This window comes from Nipponia nippon, unplaced genomic scaffold, assembly GCF_047370975.1.
Source record: "Nipponia nippon isolate SJK-2023a ecotype South Korea unplaced genomic scaffold, ASM4737097v1 scaffold_2, whole genome shotgun sequence".
Classification (NCBI taxonomy): domain Eukaryota; kingdom Metazoa; phylum Chordata; class Aves; order Pelecaniformes; family Threskiornithidae; genus Nipponia; species Nipponia nippon.
In genome coordinates, this window is record NW_028262336.1 from 120,101,459 (window position 1) to 120,116,288 (window position 14,830).

Below are 14,830 nucleotides of genomic sequence, written 5' to 3' on the forward strand. Positions count from 1 at the left end.
AGCTCTAAAAATGTATCTAAAAGTGATGGAATAAAAGCTTGTTGCTCAAAATATTACATAAGACTTTTTCTGTACAGTGAAAGAGGAGATGGACAAGGATAGGCAAGCAAAACGTAGCAATGTAATAGACATATGTTATGATCATTATTCTACTTGGAGAAACCCTACTTTTTGTGCAGACAGTTCCACCTTTCAGTGAACAAATGAATTCATGGTACCTTCTGCAGACAAGAAGGAATGGGCCAGGCCTGGGCTGCATTGGTTTCCTGAGGTTTCAATCTTCTGTCTTTGGGGGTTAGGTAATAGAATTTACATTTATATACCTTGAATACCTTCGATATCAGCTTCCTCAGCTTGTCTTGCTTTGAATGAACAGAGCTTTATTTTGTTGCAGTGGGGCATGGCTATAGATGGATGTTTTTTTCTGAGTAAATGTTGATAAATATACTGGTTTTAATTTTCCAAAATTCTTGGGTTGTCTGTACCTTGAACTAACCAAATAGCTGTCTCTTCTACCTGAAGTACTTATTTTAAAAGTGTAAGGGATGGAGGATTGCTTCATTCTTGCTATTTTAGTGGTATTTCCTGAAAAAGGGAAAGATGACCATATGTATTTAAACATTAAGCATGTCTGCTATGAAGTTATCCATTGCAAGATTAGTTTTTAGTGGCCGTGACAATTAAATCACAGTTTACCTGTTTATCCGCAGGCTGAATTCTCTTGTGGGTTTTTTTGGTCCAGTCGTACAAAACGTACAGTAGAGATTTCTGATTAGAATTAAACAGTTCCTTGTGGCTTAGTTGTAGACAGAGTGAGTGTAGCAGGATATTCAAGGCAAGGAATAAGGAGACAGTGATGTTACTGGGGGATGTTTATACCTACTGCATGCAGCTTGAAATGAAAGGGGAGATACTTTGCATAATGGATGATGGTAGAATAGCCAGGTTATTTCAAAAATTCAATTATGCTTCGTTGCCAAGAAATTATGGGTAGTTTTGACTTTATTTGGTGGATTAAAGGAAGATGGATTATGTTTTTATGTAAATTAAGAAACCAAAGGTTGATAGTTACTAAAGAAATCAATTATTAAGTTCCACATAAAATAATAGTAGCATCATGTGCCAATGTCTCAGAGATTATAGGAAGATCTCTGTGAAGCAGGGGACAGAGAAATAGATGGAGAAGTTATTCAGTTAATGAGGGAGAAAAATGATGGAAAATGAAAAATTATGAAAATAATAATTTTTGGCTGAAATACTTGATTACATAGGTGTTTAGGGCTATGATGGGGACTAGTGTGAACTGGGGGAGAAAGAGCATGAAGGAAACAGAGCATGGAAATCAGAAGCAGGGAGAAGACCCATTAAAAGAAAAAGTTAAAAAAAACCCAAAATGTTTGAAATTCTGAAACTTAACTCATCTCATGGATCTCACGGTTCTCTTGCCTCCAGCATCTGCCCCCGGTGACCTTGCTCGGGGGAGAAGATTATTCCCCCAAATTTTCCCTCACCGTACTATTTCCATCACTAGGTTGTGCAGTGGTTGTATATGTGGTGATAGGTTATAGGTCTGAAGAGCGTGGGAGGTATTGGACTAGATTAATGATACTGCCTGTTGTAGCAGAAATGGTTGTTTGGACAAGTGTAGAGCAACACTGAAGCCTTAGTGTGAGATACTGAATTAATGCAGCATCCCATTTGAGAGAAGATGTTGTGGTGCAAATATTGGACAGAGAGAGAGAATTGGAGGTGTGCCTTTTTTCTTTCAGAGTTATTAAGTTATCTAAGTAGGGTGTTAGCTTTTTAAGACAATCATTTAAAAGAATTGAAAAGTGAAATTAGTTTCTGGCTTCAGAAAAAAAGGACAAGCTTCGGTGTTCAGCTTCAGTGTTCCAAAAAGGAAGAAATAAAACCATGACTAAAAAGCATTTGTGAAAAGCATTTTATCTCTTTTGCATTCAGTTAAAATGTGAAGTCGTTGGAGCAGGGACTCTACAGGGACTGGAAAGGAATTTAGAGTGAAAATCTATCCAGCAGCTGCCCAACAGTGACATAGTGTCAGAACAAGCACTGGCTCATGTCGTACCTCTCGTCAGCCTCTGTCTCCTTATGAACACTTCACGGATCTTTTGGATCCTGGTGGAATTTAACAGCTTAGGGAGCAGGGAGTTTGTGTAATATACGTGTAATTGGTTGTTACTTGGCTTTGTGTTAATCCTGTGAGGTATAGAACTTTTCAGATTGTTTGGAATAGGTGATACTGGATACTGTATAAAACCTGGCTCAAGTTCTTTGCATAATTTCTTTGGGGATCAGTTCTGCCAAGGGAGGCACCTCCTGTGGTGACAACAGCTGGCTCGAGACACCTGCTGCTGCTCAGAGAGAGTGCCTGAACCTGGGAAGGCTTGCCACTGGGGCTGGGAAGGGACACTCTCCCCTGGACTGAGTGATGCCGGAAAGACTGCATTAGCATCCTCATCTGTTCAGTCTGGAGGCGGATCTAGTCCTGATACTAACTCAAGGATAAGCAGGGAGAAATCAGCATTTTTAAATATAATTTCTCATGGCTACAAAACCCAACACTGACTAAAAGCATGGAAAACTATTGGTTGGTAACTTGGCAGCATTCCCCACTGAAATCAATAAAGCTACTTGTTAGCTTGGAGTGTGCTGCATGCTTCGAGATCTAAGTATGTTAATGTGTCTTTGGCTAACGTTATTGTCCTGTATTTCTTTTTGCATATCTTTTCCTTAAATTCAGTATAAATGAAGGTTGTAACATTAAAGTGAGGTTGATGTTGTGGGAACACAGGTTTAGATGTGGTATGTTTTATTTTGACCTATTCATTAGTGTTCATGAAGTGACATAATTGACTTTAATGAGTAAACTTGATTTAATGGATAGTTAAAAAGCAAGAGTTAGTATGCTTAAGAGAATTGTCCTATAATGTTTTTAAATTGCTTTTTTACTTTTTTAATTAGGTCTTTGTTTTCTTGGAGAAACATGGGTCTTCAGACTGACTGGGTTTAAATGCAAAAGATATAAAATTGCAGTACAGGTAGAAATTTAAAAAAAATTATATTTGAATGGTTCCTCTGAACTCAAGCACATTGAACATAGTGTGTGTCACTGGTCCTCTGTTTTCCTTTATGAACTAAGTTTAAGATAGACAATCATATGATAATCTGGTCTATAAAAGAAGTTTGTTAAAATGTGAAAAGATTAGAAACTAAAAAATAAAATATAAACAGCTGTTAAGAATGGAGTGGAACAGAACAATAGTTGTAGGTTGCCTGTGAGGAATTGTAAATGGTACTTGCTCTTTATTCTATTGATTTCACATTACTTCACATATTGATGTCTAGATTGAATTTCTCATAATAATCACTTTTTCAATTTTTTCACATATGGTCTATGAGAAATCATAGCATCTTGCTGGAGGTAACAATGTGCGCCCATAGAACCACCGAAAAATTAAGTTAGAAGAGACCTCTGAAGGTGCTCAAATCCAAACTGCTGCTCAAAAAACGGTCTACTTTCAGTTGGATTAGTTTCCTCAGGACCCTATCCAGCTGAGCTATGAAAGTATCTGAGAATGGAGGCTCTACAATCTCTCTTGGTAGCCTGTCCCAGCAATTAGCTGTTCTCTTTATAAAATTATTTTTCCTTGTGTCCAACTGAAAATTCCTCTTGTTGCAACTGGTGACTGTTGCTTCTCATTCTTTGACAGTGCACCTCTTAGAAATTGTCTTGGTCTTCTCTGTAAGCCCTCTCTTCCTTTGGTTAGCTGAAGACTTCAAAGAGATTCCCTGCCTTAGCCTTCTCTTCAGGATGAGTTCACTCGGCTCTCAGCCTCTCATGTGCTCCAGCCTGCTAGCCACCTTAACCTCCCTCAGCTGGACTCCCCCCATATGTCAATGTCCATCTTGTACTGGATGACCAAAACTGGACATGGTATCCAGGTGCAGTTTCTCAAGTGCCGCAGAGTGGAAGAATCACTTTCTTTGACCTGCTGCCTATTCTCTTGCTGGTGTAGCCCACATGCACGCACAGCCTCCATAAAGGTGGGCTGCTGACTCATGTTCAACTTCTTGTCTGTCAGGATGCCCAGGTCCCTTTCTGCAGAACTGCTCCCTAGCATGACAGTCCTCAGCTTCTACATCTGCGTGGCATTGCTCTGTCCAGTGTTGAGGACTTCGCTTTTGTTTTTGTTTAGCTTCATGAGGTTTCTCTCTGCCCAGCCCTCCAGGTTGTTGAGGTCCCTCTGAACTGACGCTCTACTCTCCTTTGTATCAACTACTATTCCCAACTTAATGTCATCTACCAACATGCTAAGGGTATGTTCTGTCCCATCATCCATCATTAATGAGGATATTAATCAGCATCACCCCCTACTATCAACCCTGCAGGACCAACATAAATAACCAGTCTCCAGTTGAACTCAGTACCCTCTGAGCCCTCTAGTCCAGACTGTTTTTCACCCAACTTGTAATTCTGCCGTCCAGTCCCTCTCTCTCTAATTTGGTTACAAAGGATGCTGTGGGGTCCTGCATAGATAGCCTTGCTCAGTTGAAGTAACTTACATCAGCTGCTTTCCTCTTGTCTGTAGAGTCAATCTTTTCATTAGAAAGGGCCATGAGATTGGCTAAGTGTGGTTTATCCGTGATAAATTCATGCTGGCTTGGCAATACAGAGCTTACTTTGTGCAGGTAAGGTGACCATTGCCTTCAGCCCTGCCCTCATAGTCGCTGTAGCCTCAGATCTGGGTGGTTGTGTCTTCCCTCAGCAGTTCGTCATGGTCCAATCCTCTGACATGGTGGGGTGGCTGCTCAAGCTGGTGCAGGGGACCTTGCCCTGCAGCAGGTCACCACCTCTGTTATGCCAGATCCAGCAGTCTTGCACAGTACTGAGCAATGTCTCTGGGCTCCATCTGCACCCCTTCCCACAGCAATGGCTGAGCCAAGGGCTTTGGTCCTGGTTGCTGGAGCTCCCTGCGGGTCAAGTCCCTGGGAGGCCGGACCTGAGTCCCTTCGCTGCCTCGCAGCATGTCCTGCTCAGCAGGAAAACTCCTGTGCTGTCTTTTGGCTCCCGGCTGCTGCTCACTTATCTCCCAAAGGCCGGGTGCTGCGTGCTCCTTCCTCACGCTCTGCTCTGCGGACAGGGACTGGAAGCCATTCTGCATTTGATCTAAAGCATTACGTATGTGCAAAATGTCATTAGTGATGATGGTTATTTATTAAAATCTAGTTCAGTCATATAAACATCTCCTTTCTTTTAATGCCTTTCTTTCAGAATGGCCATAGCCAGTGTTTGTCATACCTATGTAACATTTTGCTATTTCAATTGAAGATGTAGCCAAAAAGTAGTAAGTTTCTTTCTCTTATGCATTTTTGTGAATAGCTGGTGGGCTTTATTTGTCTGAAAGAAGGCATCATAATGAACAGTCCCATAGTCTTTGACTTGAGCTCCCTCTGACTGTGAAACCACAGGAAATTCTGTTCCTCCATTAGTAGTCCCCGACCGATTGCTTTTGCTGTCCTTCAGCGGGGCAGGCAGCCTGGAGGATCCCTTTCCTGCCAGGAGTCATGGTGAAAAAAACACGAGATTTTTTTCATGGCTGGCGTGTGTCTGAGTTCATTGCCCTCCTCCTGCCAGGAATGCACGAGATGAATGGCGGAGACTGGAAATCAAATCTCTGGGCCAGTGAAGTTATTAAGGGACTCCTGATATCTGTAAGCTGGGCAAGCAATTGCCATTAAAGCTCTGCAGAGATGATGTAGCTTGGAATAAGATCTTGCTGTAACAATTTATGCTTGTCAAGATTCCCAGAAGCTGTAGAACATGGCAGAACTTATGCAGAAAATAGATTCCATTTTGAATCACCAGAGAATTAACAGATACATGCTGAATGACCGGTTTTGTTACTGGTCCAGGCCCAAATGCTATTCGTTTGTAGGAACTCGAGAATGGGAAAACTCAGATGAAGGGAAAAATTGCCTGTAATTTGCATCCTTCAAAGCTCTTAATAAGGAGGTATATTAAAACAATCTAGTTGCAACTGAGGGCAAAAGAATCTGAAGTGCTGTCCATCCTACCTGGCCATTTTTGATGTGAAATATAAAAAGATGACTTGATAGGTACTGTACGGTCACAGAAGCTTAGTTTGTTTAGAGGAATGAACACTTTTTGTCTGTGTGGCAGTAAAGTAATACTTCTAGCCACATGTCTCCTTTTGTATTTTTTCTGCTGCTCAACGCTGTCATTTAAAAATTGATTTAAGTTTTGAAACTCTTCCTGGTATAAATTTTGCATTCTCCACTGAATTAAGTTACAGTGCAAGCTCAGATTGCTTTCTGGAGGAAAAACATCAGCAGTGGAGGCTCTGAATTATATAAAGAAGATCCTCAGTTACAATGTATAATGTATTTTAATTGAAGATGAACGAAAATTTGGAAATGCCTCCAAATGTGCATCTTTTTAGAGATCTCTTTGTTCCCAAGTATAAAACGACTTCTTCAGGGTTTCTAGTGTCGGAGAAGTATAACACCGTGGGATGGATTGGCAGTGCTGACACTCAGTGATAAGGGCAGGAGGTGAATATCAGTGAGTGACCAGGAAGAAAGGAATGATTGCCCTATAGAAAATAACATGGCAACAGTTCAAATATACCAATTTATTTGTTAATTAGTGGATGAAATCTGCTTTTTTCATAACTTACATTGGTTAAATTGAAACCAGTAAATATTCAGTCATTTAAAAAGCAATTTTGTATGATGGACAGTAGCTTTTACAGGGCAGCCCTGTAAAAGATTTGACATAAGTGTTGCCCAGAGATGACAAGCTTGTTTAATTACAGTGTCATACTGTTAATCAATATAACCTGCACGTCTACTGAAAGATAAGCTGAACTGAGATCTTTATTCCACTGACTATATTGACCAGCTCTTTGGTCTTCATTACAGAAGCTTAGACATTTTACTTATATGTAGGCACACAAAATTAGGAGTTTTAATCTTGAACTATATCTCATATTGAGTATCTGAGATGAGTGTACAGTTCTTCTGAATGACATGGGGAAAGTATGCTTGTCCAGGAGCATCCACGTACCTTCAGTTTGTGTCTTAATGAAGACATAAAAGGATCTGTTACGCTGATGAAATTCAAGATGGGAAGAGCGGCATGTGAGCTTGTTACTTGGATTTCCTGCCTTGCCTGGAAATTTTGTGTTGGTGGCTGAAAACTTAATAAGTATATTTTTCTATACACTATGTGGTACATGTAAAAGGGAGTCTCTCCAGCAAACTGCATGCAGTAATGGTTGTAATGCCTGTATCTTCACTTGGAAGTGGTGGCAAGTCCAGCAAGCTCGCTTGGCTGTATTTCAGGCTCAAAGCACCTACACTACATTTAGGAAAAGTGGTGCTTAGTCTGCCTGGCCCTATCTCTGTCAGAAAAATGAAAAAGAGCATGGGTCCGTGTTCTGGTAGTCGTGGACTCAGGCTTCCTGTCCGGGGAGAGCTGGGACTGAGCACGAGCTTGTGTGTCAGCCGTGTGTGTGGTAGGTTTGTTTGTGAGGGAGGCTGACGGGGCAGACATACCTAATAAAAATAGGAGAATTACCCTTGGACTCTGAACAGTTCAGTTAAAAAAAAATAAAAAATTGTGTTGCTCATATTGCCTGTGTATTTTCATCTGGGCACCAGAAGTTCTCTCTTGTCAGTTTTTCTAACCTCTAAATATTGCTTTGTATTTCCAAAATGATGCTGTTTTCCAACCAAGAGAGGTGCTTTACAGTAACGGAACATTTCTATTGGGTGCATAAAAGATTGTGATTTTCCAGGCTGTAAAACATTATTGTAGAGTAATCTTTATTAGTAACATCACCTAAATTTCAGAAATTGGCTTGAAAGCGGGCAGAAAAGTAGTCTTACTGTGAGGACATAAAGTGTAATTGATTCTCCCTCTATTTCCAGGTACTCCCACTGGAAAACAGAATGAAGGACACCACACGTTTCCCTCAGGCGCTGAATATTGGCATGGGAATAGTTATGACCTTGTATATCTCGTTAGCCACTCTAGGGTATCTGCGCTTTGGGGATGAAATCAAAGGCAGCATAACTTTAAACCTGCCACAAGATATATGGTAAGTGCATATGTGACTTAAAACCAGTAATCTAGAAGGCAGAAATGTTGGAAGGTTGTTCCATGCCTCAGTGCTGTCATGCTTATAGCTGATAGGTGCTCAAGGTCTTTTAAAAGTATACTGTATATACTGTCTCTGTGCCTTCTGCAGTTGAGCTATGATCCTAGCCAGCAATTTCTTGCGTACTAAAAGGAATTGCATATGGAAACAGATCAATGATCTTTGTAGTAAAGTATTCTGTCTCTAGCAGGAGCTAGTTCCAGGTGTATTGAAGGAGGGAATATGCAGTTTGCAACCAGCTATATTGCAGTTCTGAAACCAGCTAGTTTTACCTTCGCTATCCTAGTAATATAGTGGCCTTTTTTAGTGGAGTCATTGAGTTTAGCAGGTAAAAAACTGGAATAGAAGACGTCAAAGCTGCATAGATTTGTAGTTCAGATGCAAGTCCATGAATAATGCATAATAATGGCTTCCTATCAGGAAAATTAAGCTTATGCTTGCCAGTGTCTCAGGGATACTATAATTTTTATTTAGCTCTTTTTCTAATGCTACGAGAGCTCCACATGCCACGTGCTGAAGAAACGCTGAAGACTGTTTCATCTAGTGCATTGTTAGTTCTGTATCTATCTATGGGTGGATATATACCGTAACTATTTATTTAAATATAACTCCTAATTTTTTTAGTACCTTTATATCTGATGAGCCTAAAATTAGCTATATCAGCAGGGCACAAGTGTAACAGCTGAAAAGTATTTTAATGTTTTCATTCTGATCATCTGGTCTTACCTGTTACATGCTTGCATCTACTTGTTGTTTGATGTCTGTTATGGTAGCATATTGAAGTAGTGAAAACTCAAATTATGTGAAAGAAAACCTGCTTTTCAAGTGTTACTTTTTCACTCTCTTTTTCCATTTTCGTTCCTTGGAGTCAGTGTGAGCTATGCGTTTTTAATATTCTTTAAAAGTTTTGTTTAATTGCCTGACTGATTCCAATGATAAATACATTAAATGATAATAAAATGTGTCTTGAAGGATGAATGGTTTTTTTGTTGCTAGAATTTTCATGTCTCTCTTGTTGCTTTTTTGCTTGTTTTGGTTTTGTACTGCTATTGTAAAAATGAAGATTTGGGCCTTAGTTTTTTTGCCTGTTTTCTGGTTTTTTTTGTGTGTTTTTTTTTCCTATTTTTTCCTGTGGTTCTGTTTTTTGGGGCATATTGCTCATGATATACATTTAATTGTGTCCTTCCATTGGATGTACATATACATTAAAAAAACAGAAGTCTTCAAACAGAAGTCTTTACTGTATTCGTTCTGTCTATATGATGCATCTGAAAGGGAATATATTTCTATTTGTAATGTTACATGATATTGCTCGTTGTTGATATGATTAGTGAAAAGCTTGTTTTAAATGGTAGCTCTGGGTTTATTTGTGCCTTAAGAGAAGTGCTCTTAAAAAAGGAGGGAGAAGAATGTGGAATGAGGTAAGGTTGCTCACTCTGTTGCTTTTTATTGTGCTCATGCAAGCAACACGACGGACTTTATTCTGCTGTAATATTCTGTTTTATTCTGCAGTCCTGCTGTCTAACAGGGCTGTTCAAATATGAGTTTTCAAATAGCTCTTGGCTACAGTGCAGATGTGATGATAAGATGGTATTTATCCTGATGGCTGTACAGACCTAATGCAAAGAAAGAGATAATAAAGGAGATGGAAACTGGTGTTCTATAAGGTGGAGAATTGGCCTTATAAGTTTAATAACCTCAGCATTGCTCAGGGCACATACGTAGAGATAATAAAGTCGTCTGTTTTCTTCTTACCCTGCAGAGTATCCCAGAGCACCAAACAAAATTAGAAGGAGAGGCAGCTCAGTGATATGCCTGTGGGTTGTGATGTACGATGCTATTGCTGTGCAGTACTGTGGGTCCACCTGATACAGTACTGTTGAGCAAATGTGTGCAATTAACTGCGCTAGCAAAACAGATTTCCAGTGAACCATATGACAATATTTTGTTCTTTGGTCCTCACATAAAAAGCCAGTAAGTGGCTGGATTGAACTAGAGAAACGCAAGGAGCAGATGAGTTTTTGTAATAAACCGGTCATGCAAAAGAGCCTGGAATGCAGCTAAGCAGTGAGACTTGGCTTATGTGTTTAATTCCAGCTGGACAGTCCCTATCTTAAAAATAAGCCTTTCTTGATAAAGAAAATTAAAATTCTGAGTTTTGTTTTGATGTTCTTCCAGATGAATTGACCAGAAGGCATACACAGGCCCTAGACCAGTTAAGTCCTTAAGTTTAATTTCAAAATTAATTTAATTAAATTAATTTAATTTCAAAAACATTCTGCTAGATTGGAGCTTTTGGAGAAGAGACTAGTTGCAGTTCTAGTTTAGATTGTGTTTTGGAGTACCAATTGTCACTCAGCATAATATATTGATTAGAATACGTTGAAAATTGACTTTATGAAAAGAGACTAGTTTTCAGCTTGTTTTTGCTGATCTTTAGCAACAACTTCTTTCTGGAATCAAAGAATTCTATTTTACTGCATTAAATAATTTTTCTTTTTATACATGCAGTTATATTTAGCTGTTTGGAATATCTTAGTAATTGTTTTTCATATCTTCAGAAGTATGCAGAGTACCTAGTGACATGAATCTTTTTACTGGGTTCGTTGCTGACTGAGGAGAGAATCATGGAATGGTTTGGGTTGGAGAGGACCTTTAAAGATCATCTATTCCAAACCCCCTTGCCATGGGCAGGGACATCTTTCACTAGATCAGGTAGCTCAAAGGCCCACTCAGCCTGACCTTGAACGCTTCTAGTGATGGGGCATCCACAGCTTCTGTGGACAACCTGTCCCCGTGTCTCACCACCCTTATAGAAAATTTCTTCTTTGTCCTTGGCTGGGGTCTCATCTTCTTGAGGCTGAAGGTTCTTTCCACTATCTGTTCTTCATTAAGATATAAGTGACAGTCTTTGTGCAACAATTCCCTTACTGTGAATCCCAAAGGTTAACTACCATACAAATATCAAAGCATATTAAAATTTAACAAGACGTTACACGGTACTAGTTCAAGCGGAAGTTTAGCATAATTAATGCCCTATTGGATCTAGGTGTATTGATATGCAAGTTTTGTTACACTAGTTTCCAATTTTTTCCTCTTAAAAGAGGTATAACAAAATCTAAAATTTAGAATTGAGGAGAGGCAGACTTTTGTTAACTTCTTTTAGCACATATGAATGATTTAGAATTTTTTTAAAAGGTAGGCTAAGGAGCCGCCAGACTATAATATTAAATTACTAGTAAAATTAGTTTAGTAATATAAAAATTGTTTCCTAATTTGAAAAGTTTGAATCCTTGTAGAGCTAAAAAAATAGTATAATGGGGATGCTTACTTTGAACTACTGTGTATTTAAAGTTTTCTATCCTGTTTTTTAATATCTTTTAAAAATATTTTTGTAAAGTTTTGGGGTGATCTGAAGCCTGAGGGTTACAAGCAAATTGTGGGTAGCTGGTCACTTTTTGTTAACCAGCTAAAATCCATCTAAACTTCTGGAATAAGGATAGTGATGCAGAGCTGATAGAAAAGCGACTCTGTTTTTTCCTCTAAATTTCTTAAAGCTGTTCAGCAATCAAAAAGAAGTATGTCACAAAAGCAGTGACTTCTAAACTAGCTACACCATTATGTCACCATGTAAAGTGATGTAATAGTTTTTCTGTCCCTTGGGGCTTTATTGAGTTGTGTACAGTGATGGTCAAACCTTTGATATAAATAATTTAGGACCTGTTAGTCAAAATGTATTTTTAGTCAAAGTGTATTTTTCTTTTTTCCCCATATATACACTTTTAATTCCTTCTGTATATTTGTTCAGTTAATAAAAAAGCTGGTTTTTTGTTAGCAGTCTTTTGGTATCATCAAAAATTGAAAACTGATGAACTGGCTTGCCGTTGTGAGACGAGAAGCACGTAAGACCGGGCTGAAAGGTCTGCTCAAGTTCATCAGCTGTATTCCTCGGCTCAAAACCACTCCAGTGTACCAAAACCATTACTGACTGTGTGTTCAACGCTTCCTTCGAAATGTTGAAGGAAGGATGACGGCGGCATCATGTTGTGGTGGGAAAGAGCTGAGCTGTATGGATACAAATACACTTTGAAGGACCCCTGCCAGGCTTTGAGAGATACAGAGACAAAGGTCCAATTTGTTCTTTCCCTACTCTTGCCTCTGTTTTTTCTTTTCTTACTGTTGCAAGTTGCCTTTGCTTTCTGGTTGCAGTCGAACCTCTTTTTGAGGACTGAAGCAAAAAAGCATGCAGTGCTTTGGTCTGCTCAGCATCATCTTCTGTTATCAAAGGTTGTTTACGAAAAATATTTTGTCTTTCATTTGTGAACCCACAAGACCCCATGGCAAATGAACCAAAATTTTACCCAAAGGCTTTGATGATGTTCTTATTTGCATTCTTAGAAACAAAATCATACCAAGAGACTCGTAACTTCTATCAGTTGTCTGTAAGCAGACTTGTGACAAATGCTTGTAGTTTATGCAGCATGGATTAAAAATGCATCTAAATTTAAAACTGTTGGTGGCATGGATAATTCTTTGTCACTTGTTCATTCAGCCACAAGTTACACTGGTAAAAGTGTCCACACTCTAGGTTTTTTTGGAAGATTTACTCTAGTTTTTTGAGAACTTAACAGAAGTTCTCAAACTAATTTCTCTGAGACCTTCTCTTGGAGTAGATCTGCAGACATTTTGTTTACAAAAAGCTGGAGATGTAGGAAAACCTTCAGACAGATGATGAAGGAAAAACAATAATGCTACAACCATATAGCAACGGATTTCACTGCATTAAGATAAGTGAGATAAGAGCACGAGCATGATATCTAAAAAACCTTAACTATCTTGGAAAAAAAAAATGGAATTTGTTACCTAATATTTGGCAAGACAGTGCCAATATATGGGTTATTTTCCAACAAACTTAAGGAAGCAAGATGCACAAGTCCATGCAAAATTATATTGAAGTTAGGCTGCCAAGCCATTCAGGCTTTTTTAAAAAAATATTTTCCTTATTTTATACCCAAGCCTCACAGCTGCTTTTATTATATTTCTTACTGAGATAAAGTTTATATGAGGGTAGATGTGAATTTTTTTCCTTTTTTTGTCTTCACTTTTGATATGAGGCTTTTCTTCTGATAAATACTAATAATCTTTTCCTTTACTCACAGGATAGGGTTTTCTGGTTCAGCACAGATCTGAAAAAAAATACATAAAGATTAAAGCTGGATGGTCTGAAGACACTTAATATATTTGGAATAGGAAAGAGTATTTTGAACGAATTTAGGCAAAAAGAAGTTAAATGTATCTGAGCTTTATATTGCTTATAAAGAAACTGTCCGCTATGTTGCACTTCCTGAACATTTTTATCTATACCTTGATGACATGCAGGGTGGAATGACATGAGAATGGAAAGAGATTAATGAGAACAGAAATTCTTCCCTCTTTCTAAAATGTAGCTTGTGCCTTTTACCAGTCTGTGTAGAGATAATTTTGCTTTTTATGTAAGTGAATTCTTGGAGTGATACAAGGCAGCAGCTTGTCTTTGTCTGGCACAGAATTTAAAGCCATCCTAAAGTAGTTTTTCAACAAAATACACAGTCTCTTTAAAAAAAAAAAAATCTTGATCCCTAAAATGTTTGTGTATTAACAGCAACTCTAGTCCTGTATGTTAGGAAAGACATTGCTGCATCAAAATGAACCCTCTTCTAGAGGAGTGTACCTTCTTTTCCCAGTTGCCTTTTTTTAGTAATGTACCCTGCCAGTCCAGCACTGGCATAAGGTTGGCACAATTTGGAGCTGTAGAACTTGGTACGACCTTGTGTTGCTATAAACCCTGTGAAATTCTGGTACAAAACAGTGTTTTTTCCCATCATTACTGACTTTAAATATCAGGGCCATTACGCTTCCATCACCTCGTATCTGACAGAACCCTACACTGAACTTTGGTTACGTGTTACTCCTTTTTGACATGGCGCAATAACTTAGTGGTGTTGTACTTAGTGCTTTTGATGAGGGTGTGGACAGCAAGCAAATTTGGTTATGGATATTTTCTAGCCTTGAAGGTACACCTTCCAGTTTTAATGAATTTCCTGACATGTCCTCTTCCTAATGTGAAAAGTCTTTTTAGGAACGCTTTGTGAATATGCAGAAATCTGGAAGATATTGGCTTTGGTCTTTAAAATGGCCAATGTTTACTTCCACTGTGAAAGGTTTATCAATGTGCAGATTATATTTGATGTGAATTTGGAATTTTCTTTTCCCAAATAACTGCTGCTGTATAACCTGCTCTTCTTGAAGTTTATTGATTTATGATTGCACGATATTGATTTTTTGTGGGTTTTTTGGGGTACATATTTTGGCAGTGTGCTTACCTTCTGCAGTTTCATAGGCAGTTATAACTGTTGCAAGCAGATAACATTATCTTTTTGTTTACTGGGAATGTATATATAGCCTTAGTGCCATGTGGCCATAATGATACTTTGAGCATCAGACCACTCATGATAGTGCCTAACACATTGTATCTTTTTGCACTTCTTCAGTTGATCATGATCATCATCACTGTAACTATTACTAATTTTTGCACCTCTTTTTATTCTGTTGGAGAACTTCATAGCAAGGTATTAAAACAGAATAGA

General features: G+C 38.6%; 1 protein-coding gene across 2 annotated transcripts in view; it reads left to right on the top strand.

Moving 5' to 3' along the window:
* SLC36A4 (solute carrier family 36 member 4) overlaps positions 1 to 14,830 on the top strand; it is a 127,209-nt gene that overhangs the window by 43,840 nt on the left and 68,539 nt on the right. For both annotated transcript variants that reach the window (XM_009470373.2, XM_087757147.1), the window contains exon 9: positions 7,975 to 8,144. In XM_009470373.2, coding sequence (XP_009468648.2) covers positions 7,975 to 8,144 — 170 coding nt within the window. The remainder of the gene's footprint in view (positions 1 to 7,974; positions 8,145 to 14,830) is intronic.